Here is a 16,182-nt window from a genome sequence, read left to right as displayed (position 1 = left end):
GTATCATATATGAAAAATGTTGCGAGAATCTCTTACACATTAGTCATGGGTGAAATAAATGTATTTTTTTAGGATGGTACAGAAGGGAAAAGAGAGCCATGAAGTTCGCTATCCCAATAATTTGACGGGAACCCACTGACCACTCAAACAACTGCTACTTCTTCATGGTTGGACCCTTCCAAACGTCGGACTGGCAGGAATGCACCTGCTATCACGTATCCTGACCTTCCTTCATCCATCGCCCCGGTGCCACACTACCATGAGCTCCCCGTACCCACTCCTCCGGAGAAAGAGAGTAAGTATGCAAACGTTGGGCCAACGTTGATGTTGGTGAGTTGCTTCCCGGTAAACATGTGAATGTTGGTTGGACGTTGGTTCAATGTTGGCCCAACATCAGCAAACGTTCCCCCAACGTTCGCATGGTTACTGGAATGAAGTACTGTCATTCGCCTGCGTTGTACGACAATAAAGGTGTGAGTGAGAGAAGCCCGCATCCCAGTTACTAATATTGATGTAACAGTCGAACAACAAGCCAATGAAAAGGTGCTGACAGTGGTTTTTGACTGTCACAGTGGAACTTCCCAGAAAGCAGTGCGGTGAACACCCAGCAGACACGGCACGTTGGGACCCTTCGTGGTCCAAAGGTTTCCACACTCATGTCGCCCCAACGTTTACTGGGCACGTTGGGGCCAAAGTTTTATCTCGGCGACAGTAACGAAAACCGCTGTTTTCTTTAATTAACCTGTTTTACCTACATGTTTACTCGAGAGCAGATGGACCACACGAGGCAACCCACAGTCGATTTAGCGTTTGATACAATATTCCGAATTGTGCATACGTGCCATTTCGAAAGCATGGCTTCCTGGACAAAGCCAATGGTTCCACGCGTGCACATAACTTGGCACCATCCCCACCATAACGTGGATGACAAGGGCGATTTTTTTTTGGTATGTGACTTCAGTCCCTGTTTGTGAGCCACCGTCTCTTAATTAATCATAGCCCAGTGCACTTCATTGCAAGGCCCGCGGGCCAATACACAAAACACTCCTTGTAGGGGGTGTGGCGGCCCTCACACTGATGTCTTGTGGGCGAAAGTGGCCCACTCCCTCTGAAAATGAGTGAAGAACACTCTCATAGTCCATCGTCACTGCCATTGTCCAACATTCTCCCGCAGACGCTCATTAACTCGTCCGTGCATTGCCGATGTCAGCCCCAGCAGGAGGCGCGGTTTTGAGTGGCTGCTGCTGCTGGTGATGATGGAAAATTACAGCTTAATATTTTGGGATTCTTGGGATTCCGTTCCAGTGAAGTCGTTCGTGGGTAGGCGAAATGTTTTTTGCTTGCACTCTCTGACGACCAGGCTGGAAATCCAGCTCATGTCGTTTTAAACCAGGTTATCCCTTTCAAAATAGAAGTCTGTTCTGAACGGGCTCCCACCTGGTTACACAAAGAGCTGGATTTCTGTATCACAGCTCCATGGTCTACAGTTTTGTGTTAAGTCACCAGTGGTTGCCCTATACGTTCGTTTATGACCGCGTCATAGGAAGGTGGAATTTCCACAACTGTCGAGGACCTCTCCCACAATGGTTTGAGATGTGATCGAATAACACCCAACGACGCGCGCGCACGGGAAGGTCCTCGTCTGGCAGTGGATTGGCACGTGTACGCTGTACGTGTGTATATATATACATGCGGGCAAATGGTTCTCCGTTACGTAATTATTTATGGTCACACGCCACCCGCTTGTTGTTTTTGTTCTAATAAAACCCATCTTCCCTTCTTTAACCAACACTGTTTCATAGGCCATGTTCCCACTTTCGCGAAATTGCAAGTGTTGAGTGTGGTAATAGCCACGGTTACCAATACCGTGTTACGTCCCTGGAGTCTCGTGGCATTAAGCAATACACTTCCCGTGCCGACCGCAAGGATCCCTCCGTGTAGCCCGCAAGGACTGCTTGAGAAAGTTGGTGTTGGAGAGAAATCCAACAATGAGCCCGGAACGACACTTGAGCTGAAAAGGTGTCCAGCCCCACGCTTGGCCACCATGCTTAACAACTGCCCCGACGCTCCTTGAGGCTGAGTCGATCTAGGAGAGGCTCGGGACCAGCTCACGTGTCACTCCACATTCACGTCAGCAGTAATCTGGGAATCGTAGGTTGCTGGGTTTGCAGCGCGGTGCGCGAACCACTGCGCCACCACTCCCCATTAGTTGGCCAAGCACACACAGACACCCGCAGTGTTCACACGTTCAGAGGCAGACGAAGCAACATACGTAATTCCCTATTTACTCTGGGGTTAAGTCTCACTTAATTGGCGAAGTTTTGAAAAAACGTCGCTCTAATCGAGTGCGTCAATAGAACCAAACATGCTCTGGGTGGGCGTGACACAGAGAGCACAGTTTTGAACGTGCAATCTTGCCACGATTTAAAGTATAAATGTTGATGGCACATATCACGTGAGCCCGCACGCCACACGCACAAACACGCGGTGCCGCGGCTGGGATGAGACGAACAACACAGCTCGTTGTTTGCCGGTGATTAGATGGAGTTTTGACAGTGAGCCGTACACAACGCGGGTTTTTTTTTATTTCAGGGCGCACGTTAGTAGCTCTAGATTGTTTTTATGTCGGCTTAAAACAAAACAACACAACATCCACAGTGATGCCTCTCATGCAGAAGTCCACATAACACATAAAAAAAACACGAGTCGATTCGATATCTAAAACACTCAAATGTGTCCATAATAAATGCTTTTTTGGGGTTAGTTCGCGTTATTTATAAATGTGTCACAACCCTCCACCACCCGACACGGTTAATCAGTAAAAAACGTGACACATTTTAACTGATTAGCCGTGTCGGGTGGTGGAGGGTTGCGACACATTTATAAATAACGCGATATAATAAAAAAAACCTTTATTATGAATAATATTGGTCGCGAAAGCCTATCGTGTTAAACTGAAATGTGAAATGACCGAAAAATGACCCCAAGCCACATGCAGCCTAACGGCTATTTAAACATAAACAACAGTCTCTGATTGGAGGAAACAGGCCTCCACGGTGATTGGTCGGGAGGCAGACTTTAAAGGCATTGGCGACTAAGGGGGTTGAACGGGAAAACAAAAAAGATCCGTTCAAGGGAAAGGACGGGGATTGGCTACAGGTAAAAACAAGGACGAGAAGGTTCGAGAAAGGGGGCAGCGGGAGATATAAGGGGGGAGAGCACGAGGAGTGGGATACAAGCTGGAAGACGAGCACGAAGCCTAAGGTCCCTTATTGTAGAAGTCTTCAAATGAAAGTGGCTCTTCACCTAACTTGTCGTTGAGTCGTTACAAATGTTTACAGTTACACTCAGGGCAGTCCATGGTGGGGGGGGGGGGCAAACTCCACCGTGTGGGCCCCCCACCGCCTTCAAACTAAACCTGTAGTATTACATCTGGTATTGTGACCTCGAAGCGCGCCGCCCCCCCAGCCAAAGCACGCGGGGCCCAGGGCAGTCACCCTGATCCGCCGCACCCTCGGGGCCGGCTCTGATCACATTACATGCACGCGAGTCACGCCAGGTTGGCCATGTCTTCATATATGCACTGGTCCGCGGTGTTCTCAACAGCAGGGGTCTGTGAACAACAAAGCAGCTGTCGTTTAACGTAGGAATATATATAGCGTGTACTAGCTTTACTACCCGGCTTCGCCCGGGACTTGGATTCTTGTCTTGGATTAATACACGAACTAGGCGGAGGGTTAGGGGGGGTGCATGACGTCAGCAGGCACACTGCGTGACGCTGCCGCATGCGGGTGACATCACAGATGTGACGTCACCACTCACTGGCCGTGCAAAATATATCCATTATTGCCCCCCCCCCCTCTCCCAAAAAACACAAAAGTCTATTTTTATACTTTTTGCATTGTGTACATCTGGAAGCTACCTACATGCCAAATTTCAAGTTTGTTGCATGTCGGGAAGTATGCTAAACATTTCGAACAGACACACATATTCACAAATTTCCCTTTTATATATATATCTCTGCACGCATGCTATGCAACGGTGTGTACCTGTGGACTAACTAAACATAGGGGCCCTGTTACATCGTCATGTCATCGGAGGTCAACCGCCAACAACAAAAATGCGTAGTTCTGAGCAGCCTTTGGTGAAGTATGGTAAAAACCAACCCCCGTGACTGACACAGTATGGGCTGGCATTCAACTAGCAGTGGATTCGACAAAGCGGCTGCAAATAATGATTTATTAGTACTGCTATCAACATTTATAAGTTACACTCTTAGCTGGAAACTCAGTGAACGGGTGTTGTACGAGGAGCGTGTTTTTTGAAATATTTTTTTTAAATTAATTTACACGATTTTATTGAACTCTGTTGTTGTCGTATCCTCAAATCTTGTAACTCAATTTTAACCCACTTCCCATTGTGGAATTGACTGCAAACTTGGTATACTTATGTCATACTGATGACAATACTATATTCTATCATAAAAATGCAAATATATATTTTTAAACATTATTTTTATATGTTATGTTTCGCCTTGGGTCTAATTGTCCACGCTCAACTGACGTTGGCTATAATTGGCCACGGCCCCTTACGTTATGGCAAGCCTCGGGGCCACTTCCTGGAGTCGTGGAGTTCTGCCATTACTAGTAGGGTACATTTCATTAAAGCGTGTTTTAAAAAAGTTTTTTTTTAATATTACTTATTCCATAGAGTTCACTTATCCGCGGTCTGGTACATGGGGTAGTAAATATTGGGTGCGAGTCCAATCGCCTGTCTGTGGGATGAGACTTGCGACGATTGTAAAGGTATCTTAGACCATGACAGCGAACGTAAGAATCAAGAAAGCTTCATACGTAACTGCCGTTGAAACATTTGTTGAAATAAATGTATCGGTGTTCAGGGAGTAAACAAATGATGAAGAGTGATCACAGAAGGAAGGGTATGTTATGTTTTGCACGTTAGCCAGTCGTTGTCGTGATGCTAATTGTGACAATTCCACTGCCGTGTAATAAATAAGCGTGACGCACTGTCCATAATTCACCTGGAGCTGACCACATGTTGCACAACTTTAAAAAGGGATTCCCCCGCGGGGTAAAGCAATTATTGCCAGCGCAGCACTTTGTGCCACAGCCAGTGTGTCATTACATATTTACCGTAACGGCGATGACGGGACTTCTAGTGAGTCGCAGGACTGTAGGAGAATATTTATGGAATTTATTTCATTTTTGTGTGTGTGCATATACGTATAATGCACTGCCCTCTACGCAGAATACCATTACATACACGAGCACGTGAAGTTACAATTGCATTTTCATTTTGGCCATGAAATTCAAAGTCACGACGTGTAATGAATGGACAGTTAATTTAAATTGTTACACACGGGCGATCGCGTGCAGCCAGTCGCCCGGCTTATTTACCAAAGGGAGATCCGTTGCCTGAGCACAGCAGCAATAACAAAAACAAAGACGCGAGACATCAATGTTTCAGAGAACGAGCGCAGCAGGGCGCTTCAGGAATATTGCGCAGCTAACGAACGAGGTAGTTAACGGTCTCGAACGAGACTGAATCAAATGCACCGCAGATTTGTGCTTTGAAATTTTGGCAGGTGGCCAGAATGGGGCGGAGTGATTTTAAACGATGATTCTCGGGGGATTAGAAAACAGATGCTCACTCGGGCCTCAGCCACGTATATGTATTTATGTTGAACTTCTTTCGCACCGTACGTAGCCAACCGTGCTGATCGGGGGGTGCGGGGTAAGGACAACAAACCTAACACACACCAAAAGCAGTTCTAAATAAATTAGTTTTCAATCTAGATATAAAAATGCATGGCTCCTAATTGCTTCCTAATATCGGAAGGAAGAGCGTTCCAGACGGCCGCAGAAGCGCATCTGAACGCGCGTGATGCGGTAACCATCGTCTTTGTCCGATGGCTCAGCCATAAGCCGCTGGGAGGATGACCAGAGTTCGCAAGCAATAGTTAAACTCCATCTCTCTGGAGCAATATATTGTGGTCGTATCTTCCAGCCAGCCTTGTAAGATCAAATTCCTAGTGGCTCCAGTGCCCAGTCAATTTCCAAACATTTACCAATCTTCTGCATCAGTGTCTTGCAATGTAGCAGCAGTTAGAGGCTATATGAATCCAAATTGTATTGTCTTTTTAAATAAATACTCAAACTTGGGCTCCAAGTCAATATCATGGGACTTGTAAATTGCTCCTTAAGTAAGTTCGCACTGACCAGTTTGGTGAAGTATGGTCAATAACCCCTATGCCCCAGAGAGCAGAGGTGGGACAAAGTCATTGTTATGCAAGTCCAAGTCGAGTCGCAAGTCATCAAATTCATGACTCGAGTCTGACTCGAGTCCAAGTCACATGACTCGAGTCCACATCTCAGAGGTGGGACAAAGTCATTGTTATGCAAGTCCAAGTCGAGTCGCAAGTCATCAAATTCATGACTCGAGTCTGACTCGAGTCCAAGTCACATGACTCGAGTCCACACCTCTGCCAGAGAGTGAGGAGAAGACCTCATCCAGCAGTGGATTGTATTGTAATTGTAACTAAACTGTAAATCGGGTGATGGTACACAGCTCACATCTGTCGATTTATAAATCCGGAAGCCTGAACCATAAGGAGGCATGAGCAACGTTTTTGCCGTCAAGCTAATTTGTAATTTAAATCCAAAGTTAGTTCGTACGATTGTGACAAGGAGCCCTCTGACACGCAACACCTTTGAAAGCGTGGCAGGGGTCGAAGAGGAGATGCCCGTATCCATGAAGGCCCTTACGCCTTTAAATTGTCTATTTTTTCTTAGAAAAGCCCGTGATGTAAAAGGGATGTACTCACGTGTGCTGGTATGATCTTCCGCATGCTCTCGTAATGCTTCACGGTGTGGTCGGCCGGAGCTGAAACGTGCAACACAATCGACCGATAACGACGCCGCTCCCGCTAATAATGATGATGATGATGCTGCTCAGTTCGAAAATGTATAAATGTGCACAGTGCAACAAGGCAGCGGAACGACTGGTCGGTTTAAAGCCTCGCATTAAGCGCAACATTGCAGACATTAAAGCCGTTTTTTAAATATTTTATATTAAGTTCGCTTGCTTGCTTAGGACCGTGCAAATCTTTAGGTCGTTTTTAACCCACTTCCCGTGATCCAATCGAGCTGACATTTTCCACACAGACTCGTTGTGCGTGACAATTAATGTTCGTGAAAAATTTTTTCCAAAATGTTACACTTTTTAGGACAAAAATATTATATTTAATTACCAATTGCTTAATGGTGCAATGCAATCATCTGACTCATAGGTGGCAGCCATCTCAAGCCAGAGGACGAGAGGACTCTAGCCGCCACGTATATAAAGGATTTATAGTGAAAAACTTAGTTTTTACGGGTTATACTTATTATGCTTTTTGAACAACAAACCCCCCCATTTAAGTTCGAGGTGTTTGGTGCAGAATAAACGTCGTGAACAGCTGCGCAGGTGACGCGAGCGTTGTACACACAGGAGTGGTCCTCAGGCAGGCGGAGAGGAGCCGTCTCGATGTTTTCCACGCTCTTCGCGACATCTGGCAAGAGACACAGAAGAAGAGTTCTGAATGAACACACCACTGATGCCAGGAAGCGTTTAGGGTGTTCCACATATGTACGAATCAGGTAAGAACACTAAACAGTAGTTGGGTGACTATGGGACCCTTTAACCGCAAGCATGTGCGCTTAGTTCAGACTTTATTCCTTGGAATAGGTGTCCATTTGGTGTTTAAACATCTTAACGTCTCCGTTATTATTGCCAGAAAGGATAAAGCCTTTTTTGTTTCCATCAGTAACGGAGTGATGGTTGGGATATTGTAAATGAAAGGCTGCTGTGGTGTAAATGGTTATGACTCAGGGTGTAACGATGTGTGAGTTCATTGATTGATTGATTATTGATTGACACGATACTTATATTGAAGTCAACGTGCAATGATCTCTACTATTTTTAATTTGTTATGAGTTCACGTGCCACATCCATGCAGCTAAACAATCTTTAATAAACACTCGTGACTCGAATCGCAGACAGTATGAGAATCACCGTTACGACTTTAAGTTAACATTTTTGAAAAATTTAAATTCTACATCTTAAATGGGTATTTTTTATATATTAAAAAAATTGTTATGCATTCTGAAATATATTTAAGTGTTTATTATGGTAGCGCTAAGTTAATACATATCTCGTGTGTGCTATCTTGTTCGTCTGGGTGAGCTGCGTCCTTTGCCCCATGAGATATATTTAAGTGACCTCTTTGTTTCACACTGGTGGGAGCACGAACTTGCCACACCACTCATCCACTTCGCCACTGCAATGTCACAAGACAAAACTGGCATCTACCCAAACATCATGTGATGCAGTGTGTGCAGTCAGTGGTGACCAAGCTGAGACCAGTAAATCATAAAACCTGTGAGCCCCGTTTAACCAAAAGGTAGCGTCCTTGATTTGAACCCAGGATGTCAAGTTCATTTATTAGGTATAGCCCTGTGAGCCATTCGGCTCTTGAATAGGGTGCAACCGCAACAAACAAAAAACAAAAACATGAACAAGAAAACATCTTAAAGTGACTAAGTGACTGAGTGCAAACAGAAAATCCAAGAAAAGACAGCAAAATATTGCAGAAAAGGCACCGTACACCAACACTCTGTGCAAAAATCCCAGTGGGGTGCAAGTCAAACAACAACAACCACAAGACAACTTAGATTTAGGCCATCAGTCTAACTCCGTGCTACAACAAACAAACATGTCAGTGGTGCCAGCTCAGCACTCTGACCCTCTGACCTCTTCGCCACCTGGACACTTCATCTCTACTTTGAGCTTGGTGCCCATGCTCGCTGGGCTGTCATTTAGGCACGCATCAACAAGTGGTTAATTCCAGGCAATAACATTTCGCTGCTAAATTGTCAAGTGTAAGGACAGGATCACACTGGATGTTTTGTTCAACTTAAGTTCAATGACCACTTACATTACATGAAACGTATCCGTACCTCCGCCGTGGAACTGAACTTACAGGTAAGGGCTCATTGGTGGGTGACGATTGCTTCAGAGCACTTTACTCCCCCCGAATCACCGTTGGCTGCCGAATTCTGCTAAAGTTTACTTAGATTTCAACCTAGAAATTGCTGTGGCGGCGTTCACTTCACACGCCCACGGCATCACTGAAGTGAGGCGTGAGTGGCCATTAGGTTAAAGTGATCCATTGTGATCCCTCCTTTAGGCTATTTGACTTTGCCGTTAAGTTGGGTTTGGTACGGCAAGAATTTGACAAAATGGAAGCCACTACCCCCTGGATATGTTAACGCTCACATGAATCTCATGGCGCAGTAATGTTTAGTTTGTTGTTGGTCGGCGATGCGGCAATCGACTCATCTCGACGAGCTGTGCACGATGCACCACTACGGTGCGTACGAGCGTTCAGGGTTTCAGCGCAATCGTCCTCGCTGAGTTTCGACATCGCGGAGTAGCACCGATTTCGGATTGATTGGTACCCCAGTCGCAGAGTTAAATACACCCCTGGAAAAAATAGTGTCCCAGAAATAAAATATTTAATTGCCTTAGCCCTTTTGTATTATTTGGTACCCCGGGGTACCGCCATAAGGATCACATGCGTGCGTGCCTTAGTTTCTCACAGAATATTTTCTTTGGGGCAAACCCAACCCCTATAATTTTATTTGTCCAGAGCACAGCCCCGGACAGCTCCAGCGGGCGATATGAATGCGCCACCAGGCACCGGCGACGAAGTGAGGTCCTCAATCCGGCCGCGCGATTCGCGGCTCATCGCACTGGGCTCGTCGGCTTTGTTGTGTTGGCTCACGCGTGGGGCCGCCGTCGCTGCGCCCACACGCCACACAAACCTGCGTCCAGCAGCGCGGCCCCATTCGCAAGCAGACTTCTTCGCAGGGCGCGTGTGGCTGCCACCAGCAGCACGGTCAGGGAGGCCAGCAACAAGCCAGTCGGCACGACAACCCATCTCAAGAAGCCGCCTGAATTTGGGCTCGTGGACGGGGTTACGACCTGCGGTGGTTGATGCAGGGACAGGCAGGACAGGAGAAAACCCTGCGATCAAGGATGTGGCCCTCGTTGCAAGCAAGAGGATAAGAGAGGGCCCAATGCCAAAAGCGTCGTGTTATTGTTTTTATTAAGGTTAGCTGTTGCTTCACTCGTGGGTGGTTTATCCGGATTGCACATTGACCATGCATACACGTTTATATCCTGCCTTGGCTCCTCCCACCCTCAACCAGTATATATACAGGGACTGTTTTCTTGGAATTTCTCTTACTTGAAACACCAATCGTGCTGTGACGGTTCCACCTGAAAACGGAAACTTGTGTTGCCTCCGAAACGTCGTGATTTTTATTTTATTTTTATTTTACTTTTATTAATTTTAATTTTTTACCTACGTGACTTTACCGAAAAAACCTAAGAATATGAATCCTTGCAGTGACGAAAGCTTCAAATCTAGAATTTACGTCGGGGCTTTATTTCTGATGTACTATTTTCCAGGGCACTAAGCTCCATCCCCCCCTCCCCCGGATCCCGTTCTCTCGCCACGACAGCCAAGCACTGGACAGCTCTGGTTGAACTTGAACCGGTCGCGTTGGTTTTACGAGTGGCTCCTCACTCCTCGAGGGTCAGTGACTCAGGGCCCAAGGCACCGCGATGAAAAAAAACATTGTCGGCAAGAAAAGCGATCGCTTCAAGAAGCGATAAAAGCAGACGGCGCATCCAATTGTCTTCAGCCCACACTCCGCGCAGGGAAACAATGCAGTACAGATATCAGAATGAGACTCTTTATTGAGACTGCAGGAGGAATCTGTTGAGCTATGATGCTCTTTTTCACAGGCGTCCAGTATAGGCGGGTCATGTGTCATATTTTTTTTCTCAGCCTAACGGAGGCACATGTAGCAGCATTATCCGCGTTTTGGTTCCATTCAGATCACCCTCCCCTCCCATGACCCTGGATAAGTGAGTCGACTCGATGATTATCATCATCATTTTCTTAGGTTTTTTCGGTAAAGTCACGTAGGTAAAAATAAATAATAAAAATAATAGAAATAATATTAAAATTTAAATAATAGAAATAAAAATATTTCTTTTATTTTTATTATTTATTTTTACCTACATGGTGACTTTACCGAAAAAACCTAAGAGTATGAATCCTTGCAGTCACGAAAGCTTCAAATCTAGCATCATCATTATTTACATTCGATTTTTTTCGTTGTAAAGCTGTGCTTAATGATGAAGAAGGAAAGCCATTTTTTAAGAATTGTTTTGGACAATTATTTTTTTGAAAAATGTGTAGAATGCTCACGAGTGAATCTATATTAATCCTGGATAAATCCGATGAGCTATAAAGCTTTTTTTCACAGATGTCCGGTAGAGGCGGCTCAGAAAGTTACAACAACAAACAGTACAAAAACAAATACCTTTACAGTGGACGTTACAGCTGCACTTGTTACGAGTAATGGGAAACCTGTTCAGTGGAAAAATAACAACACAAAATCAGCTCCTGGTGCAATGCAAAGGGGTGGATAAGTGTCGCAGTGGATAGCTCCCTGCACTATGAACCCGAATAAGGCTTGAGCTTGCTTGAATCCCAGCCACAGCTAGCATCAGTGGCAAGTGATATCTGAAGCAGTCCTGGGCCCTTCCCCATTCAACAACCCACATTGTCGAGTGTGGTGAGGGTCTGATGAACCAAATCAATGAGCGACACGGTGTGGAGAGGGTTTCACCCATGCCAATGCAGCGCCATAAAACACAATCTGAATGTATGCAGTTCTCTTTAGAATGGCACTGCATCTCTAAAGGTCATGGCGTGAGCAGGTTTAAACAACTGTAGAAGCGAAAGCTTTCAGTCTGCGTGTTCACATCGTCCGCACCTGAGTCGGGAAAAAAACATACATGAGGCCACATTGTCTCGTGTGTGTGTGTGTTGAACATCTTTTGCTCCGTACAGAGCCACCCGTGGCAATCTGCTGCTTTGCCACTAAACTCTCACAATGAACAATAGGACTGAAGACATTTCATTTCGTGCTCGAGCTTTGCATTGTAGCAAATGCATTATGCACAAGCGGATTTATGTTTGTAAAAGGGATGAGTTTCATATTAATATTTTTTTAAACATATATTTTGGGATTTTTAGATTAGCAAAGACAAATTAAGATTATTTTTATTTTCCGATGATCAGATCATTTACATCATATAATAATGTAACGGTATCTTTGTGCGCACAAAGGCGACGTCGCTGATGCCACGTTACCCCACTTCTGTCGGTAAAAGCGTGAAACATGTGGGATTGCTTCACGTGACCTCATACTTTTGGATCAATCCGAAACAACAACAACAAAAATATCAATCCGGATAAAAATGTTTTGCGAAATTCCATATCTAGTAGGACGCCCGATTTTCAGATGAAACCAAAACTGGGCACTTCGTCCGCGAAGTTGCTACCACCCACCTTGCCACAGAACCTCCAGCAGCACGCTACTCACGCTCCTCGAGCCGTTCTCCCACGTCAGGCTGCAGGTGAACACGCCCTGGTCAGAAGGACGCACCTGGGCGATCCTCAGAGTGAACTCGTCGTCCTGACGCCCATAGGGAGAGCCACGCTGTCGTCGCCATAAAGCGAGGCGCCACTGGAACATGCGCAGGGCGTCGATGTTGTATCTCGCGTTGAAATTGCCGTGCGAGAAACTGCCCTCCGCCAGCTGCAGCGGTGCGCGGTGGTTGTTTCCCGTCCACTCCCAGTGGACCGTCGGCTGTTTGGGGCTGACGCGTGAGACAGTGGGGCATTGCAGGGACACGTTCTGGCCCACGGGCACGGTCATGTTGTTGTGGGCGTCTGTGTGTGCGGAGCGTGGGGGCACAGCGAGCATGAGGATGTTACGTCGAATAAAAATAAACGACAGACTAAAACTATATTTTTTTATTTTAGCAGGTATGGCCCACTCATCAATGTAGCTCTTTGTGCAAAAGCGACCTTTCCGTCGCAAATGACAGTTCAACGAAGTGGCTTATCAAACGTGGAAATATAAAACAGTCAAACACTCTCAACGCATGATGTTTATTATAAATGCGGAGGGGAAAATCAGGGGAACCCGGAGAAAAATTCAAGCGACCACGGGGAGAGAAAGAGACACGCAAACTCCAAATATACAGCAGCAGGCGTCACGGTCGGGAACGAACTCACGAAAACGAGGCCCTCCTGGAGTGAACGTCGCACCACCGTACGGAGATGTTAACTGAGCTGCACAGCGAAATAAAAACTTGTTGACGAGCTTTCCTGAATGCACTCGTTTGGCAGCACGATGTGTGTATGAAATCGGCCAAGGATTATTTTTGTTGCCGTGCAATGAGGTGACAGCCTCGTTCGATGGGATGTCTCCTCACTCTCAATCTCGATTTACATACTGTACACATTTCGTGTGCACTTTAGCATAGAACGGAGTTAAAGTGCCGTAAATGTCAGCACGATTGGCATCTTCTCTTACAGATGACAATGCAGTCTACACACAGATAGACATATCCATTATCTCGTAATTACAAACAGGCCATGTCACCATCGCATTCACTAACGCGCATTATTATGTACGTATAATGAACTTATTTCGTATGTAGCCGTAATAATCGGAGGTGCGGGGGAAGGACAACAAACTAAACAGCGGATTTCCTTTCCAAGACAGAACATCTGGGCCGTCTTTTTTCTGCCTCCCCCTCCCGATCCATCACAACTCACCCAATGCTGACAGGACGATGAGCTGGGCCCAAAGCGGCACCACGACGCACTTACAAAATCCGTGCATGGTTCCTCTTAGGGGCAGGAGGGCGCATCAGCGACCCTCTTGCTCTCTTCTCTCTCTCTCTTTCTCTGCTGCGCCTTGTGGCTGACGTTTATTAACCTCCCCTCCCCCCCTGTGCGCCGTGAGTCGTTCTCGACTTCCCGGTCACGGTGAGTCTGAAGTTGCGGTACAGCGGCAGAAGTTGCGATCTCACCCCGGCCTTGTGAGAATTTGCGAGGAGGATGTCCTTCTTCGCTTCTTCGCTTCTTTTCTCTCTCTCTCTCTCGTCTTAATTGTGACCGTGAATTGTGAATTGTACATGAGTGGCATTCGACCACTTGCATTGGCACTTTTGAAAGGTTTTGTTCCGGTGAATGAACCACTTGGCAGCCGAGGTGCTGCAGTGTGGCTCGCTACCTGCACGTGGGCAGATCTCGTTGTTTCATCTCAGTGCTGGGTCATCATCTTGGTCACGAAACTACGAAACTTCCCCTTCGCTGCCGCTACATAAGCGAGTGACCCATCAGTCACGGTTCCTCTGCTGTCCTGCTCAAGCCCACTTTCCTACGCAGTCACTGCGATGATTCTGATTTGTGTTTGCTCTTTGTGCCACGTGTTTTTCTTTTAAAACAATTCCCAGCAGGCATCTCTCAACGCTTTGCACACTTTGCCGTTGTCTTTGTACCATTTGTCAAAGTCCGCTTTTCCAATCCATACGACATCGCAGGGAATCTGAGATCGATTGAAATTCTTCCTCTGTCGACGCGCGCTTACGTTGCTTTTCATGATCAAATCCGTGCAAATGTAAAGTGTCCGGTTACACATGGACACTGCCGCCCCTCCGTGAGGCCGCTTGTCACCCGGACAGCCCGTGAGGACCGACGTTCCGCAACACGGTGCTGTCATCGTGGCGGTGAGGTTCGCACAAGACATCACGAGCCGCTTCCTCATTGGCGAACCCCGAATTCGGCTTCATGGCGTTGGCTCGTCACGCTGGCCATCCCTGCCCCCCCCCCTCCTGCTCAACGGACGCCGTGTCAACTGCACCTCCGATTCGCACGGTCGGCTACGTACGGTGCGAAAGAAGTTCAACACACTGTGCTGTGCGTACGAATCCTGTTGCGTTTCGCAATTGTGTGCGACTCACAATTCGTTTGTTTTGTTGTCCAGCGGTTTATTGCACTGGCCAATAGTTTATTTCCACGTTTATCGTGATCCAACCTTTGGAGCCTCCTTTATGAAATTAATTCTACCGCTGCAAATTTCCCATGTTTCACTCCCGTGGCTTGCTTTCATCAGTCGGTACCCACACGGCAACTTGCATGGTTCTGCTGCACTGCCTTACAAGTGCGTATCGTCACACTCCGGACACGCCTGTGTGTGTGTGCGCGTGCCGCAGGTAGCGTAGCGCTACGCTGGGCTATGAACCCGATTCCCGCTCACGGCCAACACCGGTGACGATTATCTAAACCGGTCCTGGACCTCCCCTAGGTCGACTAAGCCTCAAATGAGTACCTGGCGCACAGTGCAGGATTATCATCGTAGCAAAAGTGGCTACATATGCTTCGGGCACCGGACTTTCATGAGCCCCGCGATAAATGCTTTCAAGCTATCAATTCCGGTTCAGTGATTCTGCACTTGCTCTATTACTATAGTACTACACTGCCTTCAACTTTTATGAACGACTGGGCGTTTAAGGTTAGCGATTTGTCGTATTATCTGGCTGTATAGCAAATGAAAAAAATCTAATTACTTTACAATGCAAGTCAAAAAATTGTGTTTTAATATTTACGTGTTTTTTTTATATTTTATTTAGGGCCCCTTTATAACATGTGCTATAGGCCCCGCACTACCTTATCCGGCACTGCTTGTGCGGTGTGTAAACGTCGCTACTTTGGTGCTGGGCACCCACCCCCTCGTGTGCCACCGTGCCGGCCTTCATAGGTGCTCGCGAACAGCACTTGCCCCAACAGTCTGTTACGGCTACACGGGGGACCTTTGTCTTTGTGTACCGCAGTGTTGCGCAATCGACGCTCTTATTTGTCAGTCATTAGTCGAAACAGACTGCGACACCGCCTCCTCGCGTTTGAAAAACGCGAGCGCGCGTGTCGGAGCACGCGCGCAAGTCGTCACCGAACACCACGGGAACGCCGGGGGGGGGGGTGATTTTGGGAGGTACGGACTTCAAAGAGAAGGCGCTTTGGCATGCGCCACGTGCGACGAAAGACGACGCGGACTCGCCTGTGTGATACGAGAAGTAGAAGAAGAACGGCGAGTGTCACCTAAGGGGATTGTGTTTGTTTTTTTGTGCGCCGAAACGCAGGTGCGTTGTGCCTGTGGGCAGTGCGTGCGTGTATTGTTTGTAAACACG

At 46.8% G+C, this 16,182-nt stretch overlaps 1 protein-coding gene across 2 annotated transcripts; it reads right to left on the bottom strand.

Moving 5' to 3' along the window:
- Positions 1-2,048: 2,048 nt before the first annotated feature.
- Positions 2,049-13,835, bottom strand: LOC144936065 (uncharacterized). 2 transcript variants are annotated; one of them, XM_078862877.1, is made up of 6 exons: positions 13,769-13,835; positions 12,491-12,874; positions 11,457-11,503; positions 9,885-10,044; positions 7,508-7,570; positions 2,049-2,086 (listed from the first exon to the last, which is right to left on the bottom strand). In XM_078862877.1, the coding sequence occupies exons 1-6, from the start codon at positions 13,833-13,835 to the stop codon at positions 2,049-2,051; spliced, it is 759 nt and encodes a 252-aa protein (XP_078719003.1). The 2 variants fall into 2 exon arrangements, 1 of the variants encoding a protein (XP_078719003.1); XR_013637377.1 differs by lacking the exons at positions 2,049-2,086; positions 11,457-11,503; positions 12,491-12,874; positions 13,769-13,835 and adding exons at positions 2,863-3,613; positions 6,845-6,903 and having other exon boundaries at positions 9,885-10,294.
- Between the last annotated feature and the right edge of the window lie 2,347 nt (positions 13,836-16,182).

The sequence above is a fragment of the Lampetra fluviatilis genome, chromosome 15 (genome assembly GCF_964198595.1).
Source record: "Lampetra fluviatilis chromosome 15, kcLamFluv1.1, whole genome shotgun sequence".
In the NCBI taxonomy this organism is placed as follows: domain Eukaryota; kingdom Metazoa; phylum Chordata; class Hyperoartia; order Petromyzontiformes; family Petromyzontidae; genus Lampetra; species Lampetra fluviatilis.
This window is presented reverse-complemented; position numbering and strand designations above follow the sequence as displayed.

What these genes read in the sequence shown, in the direction of transcription:
- LOC144936065 (XM_078862877.1), bottom strand. Translation starts at nt 13,835, where the DNA reads ATGCACGGATTTTGTAAGTGCGTCGTGGTGCCGCTTTGGGCCCAGCTC. An exon ending in GGCCGCGCTGCTGGACGCAG is followed by an intron (nt 7,571 to 9,884) that starts GTTTGTGTGGCG and finishes GTCTCTTGCCAG; the next exon opens with ATGTCGCGAAGAGCGTGGAA. An exon ending in CCTGCCTGAGGACCACTCCT is followed by an intron (nt 2,087 to 7,507) that starts GTGTGTACAACG and finishes AGCCTCTCCTAG; the next exon opens with ATCGACTCAGCCTCAAGGAG.